Consider the following 18,532-nt stretch of genomic DNA (forward strand, 5'->3'; position numbering starts at 1 on the left):
TGGTGAATCTGTGGTATTCATTCCCACAGAAGGCTGTAGCGGCCAAAATAATGCATATTTTTAAGGCAGAGATTGATAAATTCTTGATTAATACGGGTGTCAGGGGTTATGGAGAGAAGGCAGGTGTAGATCAGCCATGATTGAATGGTGGAGTTGACAATGGGCTGAAAGACCTAATTCTGCTCCTATAACGTATGAACTTATTAACTTTGATCAACATGACTGTCATGAGATACTGGACTTGTCAAATCAATTCAAACTGGACTTGTGCTGAAAGGCTCTGTAGCCAAAGTGATCCTTGCGATTTATTCACTCAGCATGCTGAAATTGTATGTGTCTCATGTCATTTCCAAGCTGCAGCACACAATCTGTTTCAATAAAAACCTGCACCGATTGTGTAATGACGTCATTGCGTTCAGGATGGCGTGGCTGACTCGAATGCTTTTCTGAGGCTGTTGTAACTGCAGATATCAGAATGTATCACAGTTAGTAACAATGGTCAATCCAGCCAACCAGAACCTCATGGTAAGTTAATAAAATGCTTCCGAGAATAACTGCTCTTACGAGTGTGAGGAAATGTCTCGACACGAAATGTCACCCGTTCCTACTCTCCAGAGATGCTGCCAGGCCTGCTGAGTTTGTGTCTATCTTCGGTTTAAACCAGCATCCACAGTTCCTTTCTACACATTTTGTCTGCTATTATAAAAAATGTATAGAGCAGGATACTGGATTAACGCCCAAATGAATTGTTGTCAGAGGCCACTGTCTGGTGTCTGTCATGTCTACGTGGGACAGTGCTGGATAACGTGGGTCAGGTCTGTGAACAACTTATGTTCTTTCGCACCAGTGCAGGAAGCACACACAAATTGTACAGTAGAAATCTTAGGATTAACAGAAGCCGACAACATAAGAGACCTTTCAATTCAACGTGCCCATGCCTGTTGTAAAAGAGGCACACACCATTATCTCATTTTTCAACAATACCTCCCTAGCCCTTAAAATCACAGTTTCAAGTTTACACCTAGGTACTGTGTGAACGTGATAAAGATTCTGCCTCTATTATTCTCTCTAAAAGTGAGTTCCAAACTCCAACCACCCATTACCCTGCATTACAAGAAATCAAACATGGGCATCTTCCACACCTCGTAGTGAAGTACGGGGCCTGCAATATCAAGAGCAACCGTAATAGCAATAGAATATCGCTCTCTGAGATGGCCCGAGAACTCAGATGTATTGACACCAACATCAACACTCTGCTTGAGAATAGATGGCCAATGCTAAGAACAAGGTTATGCTACACCTTCATCTGGATGAGCAAACTGGAAGAAAATATTTGCTTCATGATGTGGGCTTAGCCATCACCAATGAGCTAGACTTGCAATACAGCAACCTATCCCTGTGAGAAAGCCAGTGTCAAATGACCTTCATGGACAACCCAATGTGGAACTATAACACACTATTGTCAACAATGCCACAACCATGGATCAAACACAATGGACTTTGTGAAGAGCAGGTGGAAATCAAGCCTAAATTGTGGGAGGTGAGCACCACCGCTCTAACTTCTCTCCCACTCCCATGGTCTAGCAAGCACCTCTGGCAAGGTATCTGTGGTAGAATCATCAGGTCCACGATCATAATGTCAGACATCTCACAACCAACAGAATTAGGCTGGAAGCACATTACCCTGGACCCTCAGGATCTGAGATGCAAATCAGCGGCCATTGCAGCAAAACAAACATATTACATGGCTGGATTTTTAACATCAGTGATTTTTTGAGCAGGATTTCATTGGAAAAGCCGTACATTCAATAATGCTGTGGCATGACAGCTCTGGGTACACGTGCAAGTAGTGGAAGAAGATTTGATTCCACAGCAAACCGACTCAACAGAGGCAAAAACACGACTAATGCAGCCAAGCTGACATAACTAGGAATCACTGACATTTCTCAAGCTAAGCTTCAGCAAAAGAAAAACATTCACAGCAAGTATCTGGCATGGAACACAAAACAAGTCAGTCAAGAGATTTATTTCCCTTGTAACAAATTCCACAATGTAATCCCGGTAATAGATCATCATTTCATTCATCTCTCTTTCAAAAAGAATATTTTGCAAAAGACTCCCCCGATGTATTCACAATTTGGCACCAGATTTCAAACATCAGAAATGCTTTTAACAGAAGCCGATAACTATCATGATTAGAAATTAAGAAGAGCAGTCAAAAATGTTCCTCAGAAAACACACAAATGTTGACAAAAGCAATGTGTGTTAAAGGAGTTTCTGCAGATCTACAGACATTGCAAATTAAACACGTTTGCAAAAGTTTCTGTTTTAGGATGATCTTTCTTGACGTAGGTTATGTACCAAGGCGAGCAGCGGGAAGGAAAAACAAAGTGTGAGAGTCAGGACCTTATCTGAACAGCTCTAATGAAGAGAGTTACAAACACATTTTTATAATTACCTTAGCACCAGGCTGGCCTGGGAAACCTGAAGCGCCCATTAAACCAAGTGGACCCTAAATAAAATAAACATCATTACATACAACTGCAATTATGAAAGACCAATAATGTCCCCTAGAAGATTTATTGAAGACTCCAAGTACTTGAGCCTCCCTACATTAACTGGAGAAGTGATGGCTGATGCTCTCAGTACTGTATGTTTACTTAGGGCAGCTATCAAGAATCAAATTTACATTAATGAGGTTTGTAAAAGTAGCTCATAATCAAAATCACAAAATGTAAAATCAAATATTTCTATTATGCACCGTGATGGGAAAAGCATAGCGTAAAGATAGCAATGAATCAATCTGTTTAGGAATGAATGTTTACTTGATTCTCAAGAAACACCATACCAGGAAACAAAAGTCATAATAAATAGATATTTTCCTGATTTTTTTTGTGAACTTAATTTTAAAAAGAAACTTAAAGCTATTCTGTTGTTGCTTTGTTTGCTAGCAACTACTTTGAAAATTGAAGCCAAGTATAAAAAATGGAAACGGATCCAAAGAGTTTGGCAACTATTACAAACCTAATGAAAGTTAGTGAATACATTGTAAAGTTTGCCATGACATCAGCTCAGGAAAATGGATGGTTTCTAGCCTGGTTGGTATACGACACATTATCTATGACAGTTTAATTATTGGCAAATAAAGTATGATCCTTTCTTTCATTTCATAATTAATACCGTTTGCAAGCAGATTCTGCCTAGATGAGCAGTGGCTGTGCAAAATAAGAGGTAGCCAAAAAAACAAATCACATTTGGTTTTGCATTGAAGAGCCTTCACTTATTAAACCACTGGCTTCAAAGTAATGCTGAGAAATCAAACAAGGGTGGCAGAAGGGTGCTGCTGGCAGAGCTACTGCCTGATGGCACCAGAAACGCAGGTTCCACCCTGATTTCAGCTGCTGGGGTGGAGTTTGCACGTTTTCTCTGCGACTCCATGGGGTTCCTCCAGGTTCTCCAATTTGCCCCCATGTCCAAAAGGACATGTGGGTTTGTTAAATGACCTCTGTTAATTGCCCCTAGTGTGTAAGAAATTATTAAGAAAGTGAGATAACACAGTGTGAACGAGTGATTAACGGTTGGCATGGACTGGGTGGACTGAAGAGTTAATTTACATACTCTGCGAAACTAAACTAAATGGGGTCATGAAAGCAGACATGATATTACATCTAACAACAGGGCAAATACAAAATACAAAATGTCACTCACCGTTGAACCTGGCAGACCAGGGGCACCAATAGCCCCGCGAGGACCCTGAAGACAAAACAAAAAAAATTTCAGAAATCTTTTGATGCTGGTGTTTTCTCTGTATCCATTCATAACACCACATGCCGCTGTGTACATACGTCTCTGTGCAAGTTAATTTTCAATCGCAGTGTATTGCCCATTGATTTGTATGACTTGTTTTCCAAATGAAAATTTAAATTCACAGTAACAAGTGGACAGCTCATGCTAACTCTGCCCTCTGGAGTGCTGCACCAACTTGGCCTCTAATTTGTTTCTCAATTTGGAATGTGCAATCGACGGTATAGACTGAAATCTAACTTTCGAAAAATATATTTTTCACAATAACATGATTTACAATGACAATGAATTATCTTCTGCTTCTTTCAATATGTCGATGAAATGTCTCTTTGAACCCCACAGTCTTTACCAGAGTTTTTGCATTCAATTCACTCAGAGCAATGGAGTTGTGAACTGAATTTAGTTTCAATTTAGTTCATTGTCACGTAGTACCGATGCACAGTGAAAAACTTTTTGTAGGGTGCTAACCAGTCAGCAGAAAGATGATACATGATTACAATCAATCCATTTGCAGTGTATAGATACATGATAAGGGAATAACATTTAGTGCAAAGTAAAGCCAGCAGAGTTAAATTAGGAAATGTTGCTGTAGGAGTACGGATTTATTGTGGAGTGATTGTAATGTGAGTTTGCAGATCTGCTTCTGTGGCTAGCACACAAATAATCGCCTGTGTTGGGCGCCATCTTAGAAGCAGATCTTAGAAGCAGAATTTAGATTCTAGTCAGCCACCATTAACAGCTGTATTCAATAACACTCCTTCTTTAGCTATGTCTGGGTCCCATTGTAAATAATTCCCCTCTAACATTTGATCTACATGCAATGGCAAGGTGGGCAAGGAAAAGAGATTAGTAATGACTTGGCTTTCGATTTCATGAGAGGTGAACACGTTCTGCATAGTTTAGCCTCGAACGCAGACAAAATGTCTGATAAGAGATGATTTCTATAGAAACATGTTGGGAAATGATTACAGATTTAAATGTTTATGCACTCTGGCATCACATTTGTTTACAGGAGAAGGATTTACACCAAATCTGATCAAGTAAAATAGGGTAAACCCTGACAAATGCTAAAGCTCTAAGCTTCTGATAATTCCTTTCAACTTTTAGATAAATCTTTAAAGTAGGTTTCTGAATGAAATGGGGAGTGAGATCTAGACATATGCTTTGGCAGGATGAGATTAATTGATCCGAAGGCCCAAACTGACAAGCTTATTTGTATCCTTTCAGCTGAGGATCAAAGGGTGATGGATAGAATGTCTTACACGTGCAGCTACTTGCAAAAGCATTAATCTTTGCCACGTGAACACTCTGACGCTTATGAATAAGGGAATAATTCAAGGTATTGTGTGGAGAAGTTGGCAAACTTCAGAACAGGTGCTGGTCTGCGAAGATAGATGGTGGCAGGGAGGAACGTTGCCCGAATTAACTTCTCTGACTAAATCTCCACGGTCTATGTGTGATTTCCTCTCTAACTGGTGGATCAGGTCCACTAATTGATCAACCTTGTGATCGGGAGAAATGGGGAAGCACGATCAGCTAAATGCTTGGTCGTGAAATAACTTCAGAAAGGCTGAATGCACAATGATAACAATTAAAAATTAATTCTCGTTGAATATGAATAATAAATTATATACTAATAATTATAAAAATAATAATAATAATAATAATAATGGAATCATCTGATAGATAATAACAGACCAAGCAATGTGAATTTTAGACATAGTGCACATAGTGCACAACTAACCTAAAGTATACCTCATCGAGTCAAGACTTAACTGAATTTCACACTTTATTGTTTATATTTGTTCATTAAATTTGGTCAATAGATGATTTGTTTGCAATATTATGAATGCACAGCCATTCCTAAATTATATAATAGATCCAAGATAAGGGGAACAGAAATATATAAATAAGTTATGGAGATCATTTATATTTTGAATCTGGTCACAAACATGCATTGTTTCACCAAACCCAAGTCTCTCTTTTCAGTAATTAACCAACCTGATCTCCCAGTAGCTCAGGACTTCAACTCCCCCTCCCATTCCGAATCCGACCCTTTCTGCCTGGCCTCCTCCATGGCCAGAGTGAGGACCACAGTAAATTGGAAGAGCAGCACCTCATATTTCGCTTGGGCAGTTTACACCCCAGCGATATGAACATTGACTTCTCTAATTTCTCTAATTGACTTTTCTAATTTTTCTCCTTTCTCCTCCCCTTTTCAGCTCCCACTCAGCCCCCCACCCTCACATCAGTCTGAAGAAGGGTTTCGACCCGAAACGGTGCCTATTTCCTTCGCTCCATAGATGCTGCCTCACCCGCTGAGTTTCTCAGCATTTTTGTCCACCTTAAATGTATATAACTCTCTTATTTCTACTCTCTACCATCTATTTTTCCACTCATTCCTCTTTCTATTGTTTTCTTTTTCTTGTCCTACTTACTTCCTTCTCATAACATAAAACTAGAGGTTGTACATAGAATGGATTACGGTATGACATAGTTGGCACCTAAAATTAGGTTCCACTGTACTGTTTTGTACTGTATTAACCTAATAAAATAAACAAGATTTTTTTTTTAAATAAATAAATAAATAAAATTAAAAAGATGTATATAACGATAATTTATTCAGGATTCTCTAATTGTCGATGTAATTTTGAGGGAGGAAAATTAGATACAAAGTGCTGGAGTAGTTCAAGGGTCAGGCAACATCTCTGGAGAATATATATCCATCGTCCTCAGGCAACGTTCAGGGTTGGGACCCATCTTCAGACTGATTGTTGTAGAGAAAAAGCTGAAAGAGAGGCGGGGCTGGATAAAGCCTGGCACGTTATCAGCAAAGATCCTCTAGCGAGCAAGATAGTCCACTCGACAAAAAAGACATAGTACAGTCATGGGCAGATTCATGGGTAATTTTCGGCCCCATTTCCTTAACCGGCTTCCATCTCCGCACCAAAGATCCCATAGGATAATAGTGCGGAGACAGAAGCCGGTTACGGAAACATCCTCGCAAAAATAATTTTCAGAATTTTAATTTATTAACACAAACTGTTCCCCCGCAACGTTGATTACACTGCGAGTTGGGTCGGGTCAGGTCAGGTCCGGTTACGGAAATGGATGAAAAAAAGGCCATGTTCCGCTCCGTTGCGTACTACACATCAGCCCATTGAATTTAGCAGGAGTGGTCTATCTATATAGGATCTTTGGTTATCATTAGATACAGGTAAGAGGGGGTTTGATTGGGCAGATGGTTGGACAAAGGCCAGGGATGAAATGACAAAAGGCTGTTTGATAAGGAGATAAGGAGAGAAGGCAGGAAATATGAAGCCAGAGGAAGGCGGGATGGGGGGTGAGAAAGGGGGCGGGTTTGTGGAAAAAATGGGTGAGCATCCAAGTGAGGCACTGAGAACAGAGGGTTGGGAAAAAGGTGGGGGAGGGGGTGGTTGCTGATAAATAGTGCTTGTGGATCTTGCATGGAAGATGAAGTCCAAGCTGTACTAAACAATTGCAAGAAGTCTCATTATTATTTAACCCGTTAGCCACGGGAAAGAGTCAAGACTCCCCTGGGATGCGGATATTGGAGTAGTTAAGTAGTGTATATGCTTAAGTAGTGTGTAAATCTGTAGTAGTGTGTATCTGTACTTCAGAATGACCGTGATACCTTGGGCATGAAGCTTTGCACTGGCGAGTTCTCACTGGTAATGTGGCAGAATATTTGTTTGTAAAGATTCTCTTCAGGCATTTGGTGATATGGTTTAGATCATTTCCAATTACCCCAATTTTCAGATGTCGCTAGTTGGCTGTTCCTGATCAGATCTCACACCAAACATGCACTCACTGAATTCCCCATTGAGTGCAATTCCATCCACCCCGGCCTCCATTGCCCAGCCCATTCCTGGTCTCCTGCATCCCATTCAGTAGCATCCCTGCAACATCCAACTGCCCCAATCCATCGTCCTCTGGCAACTTGCCAGGTTTTAAAGCAGGAAATCTGTTGCGATCACCGTAAGCAGTTTCCGCCTTTCAATTCAGCAGGACCTGTATGAAACCCTCACTTTGTAACCTTCCTGACCCTGTGTCCTCCACTCAGTTTTCTTGCTGGTTCGAAATTATTATCGGTCCGACCAATTATTGACCTGTTTTACAGTGAAATATGTGTAGCGGCCATTTGGCTTTATTTTGTGTGTCATTAATTATGGCATTTGCCTTTACATTTTAGTCTGCCCGTAATTATGTGAGTTGGATTTATTACAAAGTCGATGCCGTGTTTGCTGCTGGGCTTCTTGCGCAGAAGCTGTTAGCTAGTTAGTTTAGTTCGGAGGACCATGGCTGAGAGTTTAGCTTTTGACCATGAGAGGTTTTCTATCGTTTCTAAGCGATAAGCTGAAGTTTGACGAAGTTTAAAATGTACGAGTAAAAGAAAGCTGGATGGATGAATATCTTACTGTTTTTCTTCAACAATAAAGAAACTGTTAATCAAAAGTGTGTTATGAAGATTTATCTTTCAAGAAGCTTTGAACCTGAAGGACGTGGAGAGCTTACATGCGTTACGAAACGACATTCTCCTGATACCATGTTTTCTCCAGAGTGGCTAGAGAGATAACGGAGCGATCTCTTGAACAATATAATAATCTGCCACTGCAATATGTCCGGGACATTAATTGCCCAGGGACATGAGGGATTTGGTCATACTTCCCCTTCTATTTAAATAAATCAACAATCAGTAGACCAATAGAAAGTTTGAGTGATCAAAGTAAGCAAAGGTAGTAACTTCAATATTGTACTCACGGTAGATCCTTGAGGTCCTGATCGACCTCTTTCTCCCGAAAGACCTCGTGGACCCTGTAAACAAAATAAGTGTTACAACGATTGCCTGTGAGGAAGATGACAAAGATCGTGGATAAGAATCCAAATATGTTTCTTCAGCAAAACTCCAATCTGAAAACCTACGAAAGTACATAAAATAACATTCTCCCTAAAATCCTTGATATCCCATCAAGTGTCAGGATTTTATCTTCCATAAAGTGAGCTAGCTTTTCTGTTACTCTATATATATTAGGGCATCACTCATTTTAATCTGTTCTTGATTTACTTCCCTCTTTCATAAAAATTGACGTGAAGCATTAGAAATAGCTATCCCCACCAAGCTCTGTCTCACCAGCTCACCATCTTCACCATAAATGGATGGAATATACTTGGTATTAAAAGGCATCTTTGGCGATTTCCCTCCTCCCACCATCTCCTTGATTTTGTTAACCCTTTTAATCCATGTTGTTATTTCCATTTTACGTCTCATTTATTCATATCCTTTTCTTTAAAAAAAATATTTTCCACCATATATTCACACTTGGTATCCTGTAATCCATTTAAACACTTCATTTTTAATTGCATTGATTCCCTCTGCATCATTATAAATGTTATATCTTTTAAACGTAGCACTGTAGATCTGTCAGTTTTTGTGACAGTATTTCTTCTCAATGCATTTAGTTCAGTCTCTACTTTTATAAAATCTGTGCTGGATTAAATAAGGGATGAAAAGTGGAAATAAAATCTCAGCTGTTAAGGAAATAAGCTAAGAACCCAATTCCCAGCAGGACACTCACCAGAGAACCCGGAAGACCCATTGCACCAACAGAACCGTGATCACCCTACAGCAGGTGAATAAAAACAGGATCAGATAACAATGCCATCATTCGTTAAACAACTATTGATTTACACATAACCAAGATCTGGTTTTCTGGGATTGCATGGAAAATGCAACATTTAAAAGTAAAACTAGAAACAAACATATAAATTGAATTGAATACTTTGAATTTGAATTGAATACCAATCACAGTGGAATTCTTTGTTTGCATACCCAAGGTATGCAAATAGTCGCCCATAAAGGTTGTTTACAAAGTTACAAATTACCCCCCACCCCCCAGTCCCATGCCAGGTCCTCTTTTGTTCTTCCCCCCCCCCCCCCCCCCCCCCACCCCTCTCCCCTCACTGCGGCTCCCCCACTCCGGGTCTTCCTTTGTTTCTTCCCTCGGCAAAGCTCCATTAATTATTTTATTGATTACAAAATAAATATGGTGACCCTTGAGATAGACGTCAGTGTTTGCTGCACTAATCAATACTCAAAATGATCTAATTGCAACTTAATAAATAGTGAAAGGCCTGGATAGCGTGAAAGTGGAAAGGATATTTCCACTAGTGAGAGAGTCTAGGACCAGAGGCCAGAGACTCCGAATATAAGGACGCACCACTAGAAAGATGAGGAGGAACTTCTTTAGTCAGAGGTTGGAGAATGTGTGGAATTCATTGCCACTGACAGCTGTGGAGGCCAAGTCAATGTATATTTTTAAGGCAGAGATTGATAAATTCTTGATTTGTACAGGGGTGTCGGGGGCTACGAGAGGAAAGCTAGATTGGCGATAATTGAATGGCAGGGTGGACTTGATTTGCCAAATGGCATAATTCTGCTCCTAGAACAAATGAACAAATGGTGAACTATTGTTTGACACAATTGGGCATTATTCGAGATGAACTATTAAATTACGACCCAAGGTCAAAGCTTTGTGATTCTCCTTTGGTGCTTAGTAGTTGCAAAGTTTTACTGCAGAACTTTACTCAATGTTCAATAAGTACAGATTTAAGGATACTTCCCTCAAGTTACCCATCCATAAATGCTTAATGGGTGTGCCTGAAATTCCTCCAAAAATAATTTAATAAATACATTAATAACTGCTAAACCTGGTGGACAAAAAATTCTAGGCAAATCTAATGGCCATATATTCACAGACATTAACTGCATAACATAACATTGTACAGTTCAGTCAAGTGGCACATCATTTCACCATGAGATTGTCACCTTCTGGCCAAGAGCTCCAATTTCACCTTTTCGTCCTTCAAGACCAAGATGTCCCTGTGATTAATAGTTTAAAAAAACAATAGTGAAATACTTTACATTGAAAAACTATTTATGTATCACTAACACTGTAGTTTAAATAAATGTTATTGAAGCAAAAGTGATGGCTCACATAATGGATGCACAAGCTAACCCATTGTAACACAGATAAACACTGCCTTATAGTTACTTAATAAATGCACATGAAATGAAGAATAGTTGTGTTTGTTTTATGCTTACTTACCCTCAAACCCTTGATACCAGGGAAGCCAGGGGCACCTGGGAAACCTCGAGAACCCTGAAAGCAAAGCAATAATTTAACATCCCGGAGTGCAAGTAGTGTGCACTTAGTTTAATCACACAGTTTATGTATCTTGGACAATCGAGAAGGAGAAGTAACAGTGAAAATGATATAACCTAGATCATCTGTACCTTGACAAGAAAAGATCTTGTGTTTATTTTTTATCAACAAGATACTTCAGGGTCATTTAATTTTATAGTATGGTGTTTGTAAAATGGGAAAATTGCAGCTAATTTACTCAGAGCAAGGCTTCATAAGCGATAATTAGACAAATTAAGAAATAATGTTGATTGAGGAAGATAGATAGACAGACATGCAGACAGACAGAGACAGACAGACAGACAGACAGACAGACAGAGACAGACAGAGACAGACAGACAGACAGACAGACAGACAGACAGACACAGACAGACAGACAGACAAACAAATAACTAAATAAATAAATGGTACAATCATACAGTAATGTGTGATTTTTTAATATGTGCCTGAAAAGTTCATTTGATTATTCTATCAACAGATGCTGCCTGAACTATTGAATATTTTCCATTTTTTAGTATCAAATCACCTATTGGTTTAGCCATCCATATATAGATTTATTTATGTGTAGGAAAGAACTGTAGATGCTGGTTTAAATCAAAGGTAGACACAACATGCTGGAGTAACTCAGCAGGACAGGCAGCATAACTGGAGAGAAGGAATGAGTGACGTTTCATTGGTCAATTTCATTGACCAGATTTATTTATCTGGTCAATTAAATATTAATTGTGATCAAAGTCCCTTTCATCATTCAAAAGATTACTAAGAAGATACCAAAATCAATGTGAGCAGGTCTTGTAATAATATAATTATTGCTCCGACGAAGGTATGTTGGCTCGTCTGGGAGGTTGTGTTTGTCCAAAATTTGGCAGTTATATGAGAAACCAATTTAGTTGGATCTTGCTGGATTTAGTCCATTGTCTAATATTGCCACGTGGTTTTGGCCTTCTGCATTTACCTGGAGTTTTTGATCATATTGACCTTCTGCACCAGGTGAACAGGCAGTGAGGTAAGTAGACATAAGGCCCAGTCCCCAGAAAGATCTGACAGTTTGAACAGGAGGTGAGGCAAGGTAAGGGTAAGGATGTTATGCTCAACTTAAAACGGTCCTTCTTTTGATCTCACAGAAAAAGATTATAAACTTGTCGGTTTGTTTTAACAACCCATCTTTCCTAACTTACAACAGGTGATGCGGCATGGTGGCGCAGCAGTAGAGTTGCGGCCTTACAACGCCAGAGATCCGGGTTCAATCCTGACTACGGGTGTTGTCTGTACGGAGTTTGTACGTTCTCCCCGTGACCACGTGGCTTTTCCCAGGGTGCTCCAGTTTCCTCCCATAGTCCAAAGATGTACAGGTTTGTAGGTTAATTTAGCTTTGATAAAAATGGTAAATTGTGTGTAGGACAGTGTGTGTAGGACACTAGTGTGTAGGACAGTGCTAGTGTGCGTTGGTCGACGCAGACTCTGTGGGCCGAAGGGCCTGTTTCTGCACTGTATCTCAGAATTAAACAATACTAAAAGATATCCCATGTACCTCATTGGTTAGCCTGCAGTAGACCCTTAAGAGTCAATATCCATTGAATTACATATTGAACTGGAACTGGAATTATTTCCTAGTTATTTTTACTACATTATCAGCTCTTCACACCTAGATTGGAAAGAATAATTTCCTTGAGTCTTTTAATCTTGTTACCTATGTTTTAACTTGGATCCAGTTTGGGAATAAAAAGTTTCATTATGCTACTTCAGCAGTCCTAAAATACATTATCACGCAACAAATGTTATTACTGTCATCAATATTTAAGATAATTTGTCATTTCAGTGACCTGTGTCAGGTATACATTTTTAAAACATCCATCTTCTCTACGAGATCTTAATTTTACAAAACAACATACAATCCTTTAAATTCAATGTCAATTTTTCCACTGAACAGTAATACATAAGTAAATAAATAATCATTTAAATCAGATTAAGTCAGTCATCAGATCTCAGTGTTATTCCAATTTGTAAATCAAGTTTAGTGATGTGCCATATTACCTGTTGCCCCATGAATCCCTGCTCCCCACCTCGTCCTGCTTTCCCGGATTCACCCTGGGGAAGAAAAGAAATTCAATCCAAAGATGAAAATAGTTAGTTAGCATCCGTCCATCTGTGACAGATAATCGTGCAGCTTTGGTGTTGCCCTGTTTGGTGAGGTGAATGTTGCATCAATGTTTACACATCCTGCCTTGGCTGCTTGGCCTATCCTTGACTGGCAGACCCACTCACAGCTTAAGTTGTCTCTGGTCGGTGGCGGCGCTGCGATATGGCTGCCCTGCCAGCAACGTGTCCGTCATTTCTACTTTTTTGTTTCTTTTACTGTGTCCAAATGCTTGTTTTGGTGTCTCTTGGTTTGTCTTGTGTGGGGTTGGTGAGAGTAGGTAAGGGGGGAACCGCTTTTGGTCGCCTCCTCCACGGAGAGGCGACGTTTTCCATGTCGCCTCCCTCGTGGCCTTACAACATGGATTGGAGCGGCCTTTCCCGGAGTCGGGCCCGGAGTTTCAACAGCGGGCGCAGCATGGACTTTTCTGCCGGGGTCACCAGAATGGAGTGCTCTGATCGCTGGCCTATCGTTACATCCTGAAGCCGCGGTCTGCGGAGCTTCTAGCCGCGGGCGCGGTGTCCGGAGCCTGGGATCCCTCATTGGGGATTCCCGGAGAAGAGCTCCGATCGCCGGCCCATGGCCTATAACATCCTGAAGCCGTCGTCTGCAGAGCTTCTAGCCGCAGGCGCGGTATGGACTTATCATCTGGAGCCCGAGTTCCCTCGCCCGGGACAGCCAGTGAAGAGCTCTTACCACCGGCCTGTGGCCTGCAAGATGCTGAAGCTGTGGTCTCCTGTAGGAAAGCGCCGATTCGGGACCTCCAAGCAGCGGAGTGTGTTCGACTATCCCGACGAGAGGGCCTGTACATCCGGCTGTCTGTAGCGACGACTGCGGAGGTTTATGACCCCAATCACGGGTGAACAATGGAGGAGGACTGATTGAACTTTGTGCCTTCCACCACAATGCTGTGGTGGATGCTTGTGTTAAATTCCATTGTGTATTGAGTGTTCTTTTTTGATTGTACCGCTGCTGGCAAATAAATAATTTCATTGCACTTATATGGGTATGTGATGAATAAAAGAGATTGATTGATTGATTGGCCGTTGGACTGGGGAGTGCTTTGCCATTGCAATTGATCATTTCACGGCGTTTGGTACATGGCCTCCAGGGTTGTGAAACACGTGCTGTGTGGTGCATCATACCCGCCTGGGGTTTCTTCCACCTCCCCAAGTCCTCAGCAGCAGCATCCCAACAATGTCAATGCCAATGTTAAAATCTGCCATATCTCTTTTAATCTTATCCTTGTTGTGAAGCTTGGATCTTCCTCTTAGCAACATTGTTGGGAGATGGGGATTGGATTCCCTTGACTAAATGCATTTGCTTAATCACATAATATGTGCTACGAGCTATCTGTCACTCCCATCTAAACTCCTCCAAGCTCCTCCTGCAGAATGAAAGTAATTGTTTTCAGATGAGATAGGGTTGGGTGATAATTGGGTGACCTTACAATTATTCCCAACGGTTTGAGAATATTAGTTGCAGAAATTCAGTAAATCGTGGTAGACTATGTTCACTCCACTTTCTGACCACATTTGTGGCCCTTCCAAAATTAAAATGGGCAATTCAAACAATCACCATGGAAATTGGTATTAGATTATAATCTGATGCATGTACAGAGAAACAGTGAGAAACTTTGTTTCGCAAGCTATCCAAGTAAATCTAGCTACATTAACCCTTCTACTGCACTTCCTTTTCTATTACCTATACAATTGATTCAAACTACCTCAGAAAGGTTATGCAAGGGCAAGCATATGTCCAGTATGTGAGGTGAATTAAGGTGACAAAACAAGGTCCCAAAAACTCCAATCTTACTAGTTGGCATTTTTCTAAACAGTTCATTGTATGACTCTCGCATTTTCACGTTTACTCATAGCATTGACCATGAATTGCACACTAAACCTTGGGAATCGCCCATTAAGCCTAGGGAAAGGTGTACAATTTGGGCAAAAGCTTCCCAGCTTCTGCCCGAGTAAGCAATTGACACTAACCATTGCTCAATAGTTTATCACAGAGAATTATAAGGATGCATTTAAAGAAATAACGTGTATATACTTACATCTTCACCAGCCTTTCCAGGTCGTCCTTCAGGGCCACGGTTTCCAATTCCACCCTGTAGTTAAGAGAGGGGAAAACTGTTATCCTTTGCATAGAAAGATAGTTGAGTGCACTGATTAAAGAAACAGAATGACATAATTTTAGTAACATGTCATCACGTCATCAATGTCAATAGTCTTAAGGTGTACAATGCAGATGTTAATGATAATGTTGATAGTCTTACCATTGGCCCCAAGTCACCAAGTTCTCCAGGAGGACCAGCTTGACCTTTAGGCCCCTAATTGGACAGGAGAGAGTGAAAAAAAAAAACGGATTAAAAGGGGAATTGAGACCTTGGTAGGATTACTGAAAACATTTATCTTAAACTATCAGACGTGTAACCTAAAAGAATGAAGTTCCGAGATAATCCCACAGTCATTTGCAATTCTGGAGGAAATCATTGCACCTCTGCTAGTGATGGCATCTCAGCTGAAGTTAATTACTCCACCCTATTTTCCAGCCAGGTTTCTAAACTCTTCTTTCTGAATAGTTAGCAAACATGCAAACCTTCTGCCTGCATTTGGCTATCCACGACTAGGTGGAAAGAACAATTCTTTAGTTTCCCCCCTCCATGCATCTGCTGCAGTGTAATCAATACAGCATCAGTAAAAACTGTCTTTCAATACTCAAAACTTTCTATTGAAGATCTTTATTTGGGCTCATGTTAACGTTCTCTAGCATGATCTCTCAATATAAACAGCAGAGGATCAAGCCAGCAATAGCACAAACTATTATTTGGAGTTGCTGCTCTTTCACTATTTGCCTGCATGCTCTCTTTTAGTGAGGAAATCCTTTATCTGCTCATTACAAAGCAATTACTGCAAGAGTCGCAGGAACATGGACCCAGTTCAGGCCATTCATATGTTTATGTCTGTTCTGTCACCCAGTTAAACCATGGTTGACATGTATCTCACTCGTAACAGACTGAACAGGCCAAATAACTTCAGACAAGACCTGTAGAAATTCACCACTCTTCTTCTCAAACTATACCGGTAGAGTGAGAGGAAATGGCAAGGGATACAAAATAATAACGTCCAAGGCTTGACACGTAGTAGTGGTGAAAACTATTGAAATAATCTTGCTGTCCGCATAAAACAAAGAAATCAGAACATTTTGGGACTCATAATAACAGGAAAGAAATGAAGGGCAAAAGCTGAACATGACTTGGGTTATCACTCCTTTGAATCTGCTTATTGTTTTACATAACAGTCAATTCCTTCAGAGATGGTTAAGAGACCAAATTAAACAATGCAAAAATCAATTTGTGATTCATTGGATGTTTCAAATATATTACTTTCACATATATTACTGAGAAGAGAAAACAAAATGGTGGAGAAACCGACTAATTCCGGGAACGATTGACCTTCATGAGCCTGTCCCACTTAGGTGATTTTTTAGGCGACTGCAGGCGACTAGGCTGTCGCCACATGGTCACCGGGGTATTGCCTATATGGTCTTGAGTAGTCCCCTCAGTCACCCAAAGAGTCGTAGCGTCTTTCTGGTCGCCGCTGGATTTTCAACATGTTGAAAAATTTACGGAGACAGTCGGCGACAATGGGTTTGACGCCAAAGAGTGTAGCTTGACTTCTCCTGACGTAGGTGCTGTTGTAGTTGTCGCCAGGTTAACGTAGGTTGTCGCCAGGTTAACATAGGTTGTAGCCAGGTGACGTAGGCTCTCGCCGGTGCTGACTTTGTTTTTTTTGTTGTTAAAGAAATTATTCTATTTCAAATTTTATGTCGAGTGGAGGTCCAGTCGCCGGTTTGTCAGCGATCTGCTATGACTATGACATTCGCCGGCAGTTGCCTAAAAATAGCCCATGTTGGACAGGCCCATTACAAATCCTATCAACATGTAGCTGAATTTAATGGAACGGTCATTTTAAGCAACAATAAAATATTTTTTCTTGGTATTCTTTGTGCAGGCAATTGCAATATTTTAACGTGTTTAAACTCCCATTTATGTCGGTGAATCCTGAATAATAAAAGGGATTTGCTCCCTCTAATTGGAATAATTAATCAAAAATACTCACTTGTGCCCCCATGGCTCCTGGAGATCCTCTAGATCCAACTTCACCCTGGAGAATAAAACAAAAAACTGTCAACAATGTTCTAACCAATTAAATGAGGATTGATTGTGCTTTGACATTAATCAGCACAATCTGCCCTTTGTACCATTCCTCATTTGGGGGTACATCACAAATTGGCAGGTAGCTTTATGGTTAAGGTACTTATACAGTTTTGTACATCTTGGTTCAAAGTTTCTGCCTTCATCATCTTCCCAGAAATTATAGTGCAAACCCACAACTTCATGAATAAGAACAATTTATATCAATTGTCCTCTAACCTAAAATATATGTTGCCTCTCTTCTGAAGGAAATGGAACCTTCCAGTCCCTCGCATCTTGATTCACGAAAATTATAATCAGCTTGAATAAATGTCTCAACTTCCATTGTTCCCCAGAACTTAACCCTAATCTAACCATTCTATTTTCATACATAAAATTCCGGTTCTCATTCCTGGAAGCATCTTGCTTCCCTTGAATAGATGAAGAAGTGTTTCAGTTCTAGCCAGATAGCTCCCCATAGTATTAAAAAAGGAACCAAAAATACCCACTACTCCATCAATTGATAGAGAAAATAATCTAATGACAAAAAAATCAGTAGTTTGCAATCCATTTTGGCAAAATTGGCAGATGTTTGTTTCAGGTGGAGGAGTCCTTCATGCCATTTAACATCATGTTTAGTGAGGCATGAATGGGAACTTGGAATATAGGGCATCGATTGATCGCACTCTTCTCATGCTGCTTGCGGCTAGCAATCATGAGGTGCAAAGTGCAGTGAAAAGGTGCATTGTGTCTGGTCCACTTCCCATCAGAAGAGTCAACCCACTGTTGAGCATTCCGAAATTCACCTGCACTTTGATCCAAGTAGTACAATTATGCACGCATCCCCGAGGACCTTTGTTAAGATTGCCTGCTCATTTTTGGGAAAGATATTCTTGTTTGTTCACATGCTTTTCTGGCATCAAATTTACCCAAAAGGTATTAAATCAATCAATCACATTCAAAATTCATAATTTGCAAGATTTTTAATCACATTGTTCAGTATAGACAGTTGCATTTGGTCACAGAAGAGTCCGTTGTGGATTGTGTTTCATGTTGCATTTGCTATTTAATATGCATGCTTTCCTATAGTTGAAGCTTCACAGGGCATCACCACATTTCTGGGTATCCCTGATGCTACTCCCAATGTGACCTTCTGCGTTGCTCTTT

At 40.4% G+C, this 18,532-nt stretch overlaps 1 protein-coding gene across 1 annotated transcript in view; it reads right to left on the reverse strand.

Annotated features, from left to right (window-relative positions):
- LOC129698622 (collagen alpha-2(V) chain-like) overlaps nucleotides 1–18,532 on the reverse strand; it is a 245,989-nt gene that overhangs the window by 104,021 nt on the left and 123,436 nt on the right. Inside the window, exons 9-18 of the mRNA XM_055637740.1 lie at nucleotides 17,292–17,336; nucleotides 15,446–15,499; nucleotides 15,224–15,277; nucleotides 13,062–13,115; nucleotides 10,932–10,985; nucleotides 10,652–10,705; nucleotides 9,402–9,446; nucleotides 8,587–8,640; nucleotides 3,709–3,753; nucleotides 2,459–2,512 (exon numbers count right to left, since the gene is read on the reverse strand). Of these exons, the coding sequence (XP_055493715.1) occupies nucleotides 2,459–2,512; nucleotides 3,709–3,753; nucleotides 8,587–8,640; nucleotides 9,402–9,446; nucleotides 10,652–10,705; nucleotides 10,932–10,985; nucleotides 13,062–13,115; nucleotides 15,224–15,277; nucleotides 15,446–15,499; nucleotides 17,292–17,336 (513 nt within the window). The remainder of the gene's footprint in view (nucleotides 1–2,458; nucleotides 2,513–3,708; nucleotides 3,754–8,586; nucleotides 8,641–9,401; nucleotides 9,447–10,651; nucleotides 10,706–10,931; nucleotides 10,986–13,061; nucleotides 13,116–15,223; nucleotides 15,278–15,445; nucleotides 15,500–17,291; nucleotides 17,337–18,532) is intronic.

This window comes from Leucoraja erinacea, chromosome 7 (genome assembly GCF_028641065.1).
Source record: "Leucoraja erinacea ecotype New England chromosome 7, Leri_hhj_1, whole genome shotgun sequence".
Lineage (NCBI taxonomy): Eukaryota > Metazoa > Chordata > Chondrichthyes > Rajiformes > Rajidae > Leucoraja > Leucoraja erinaceus.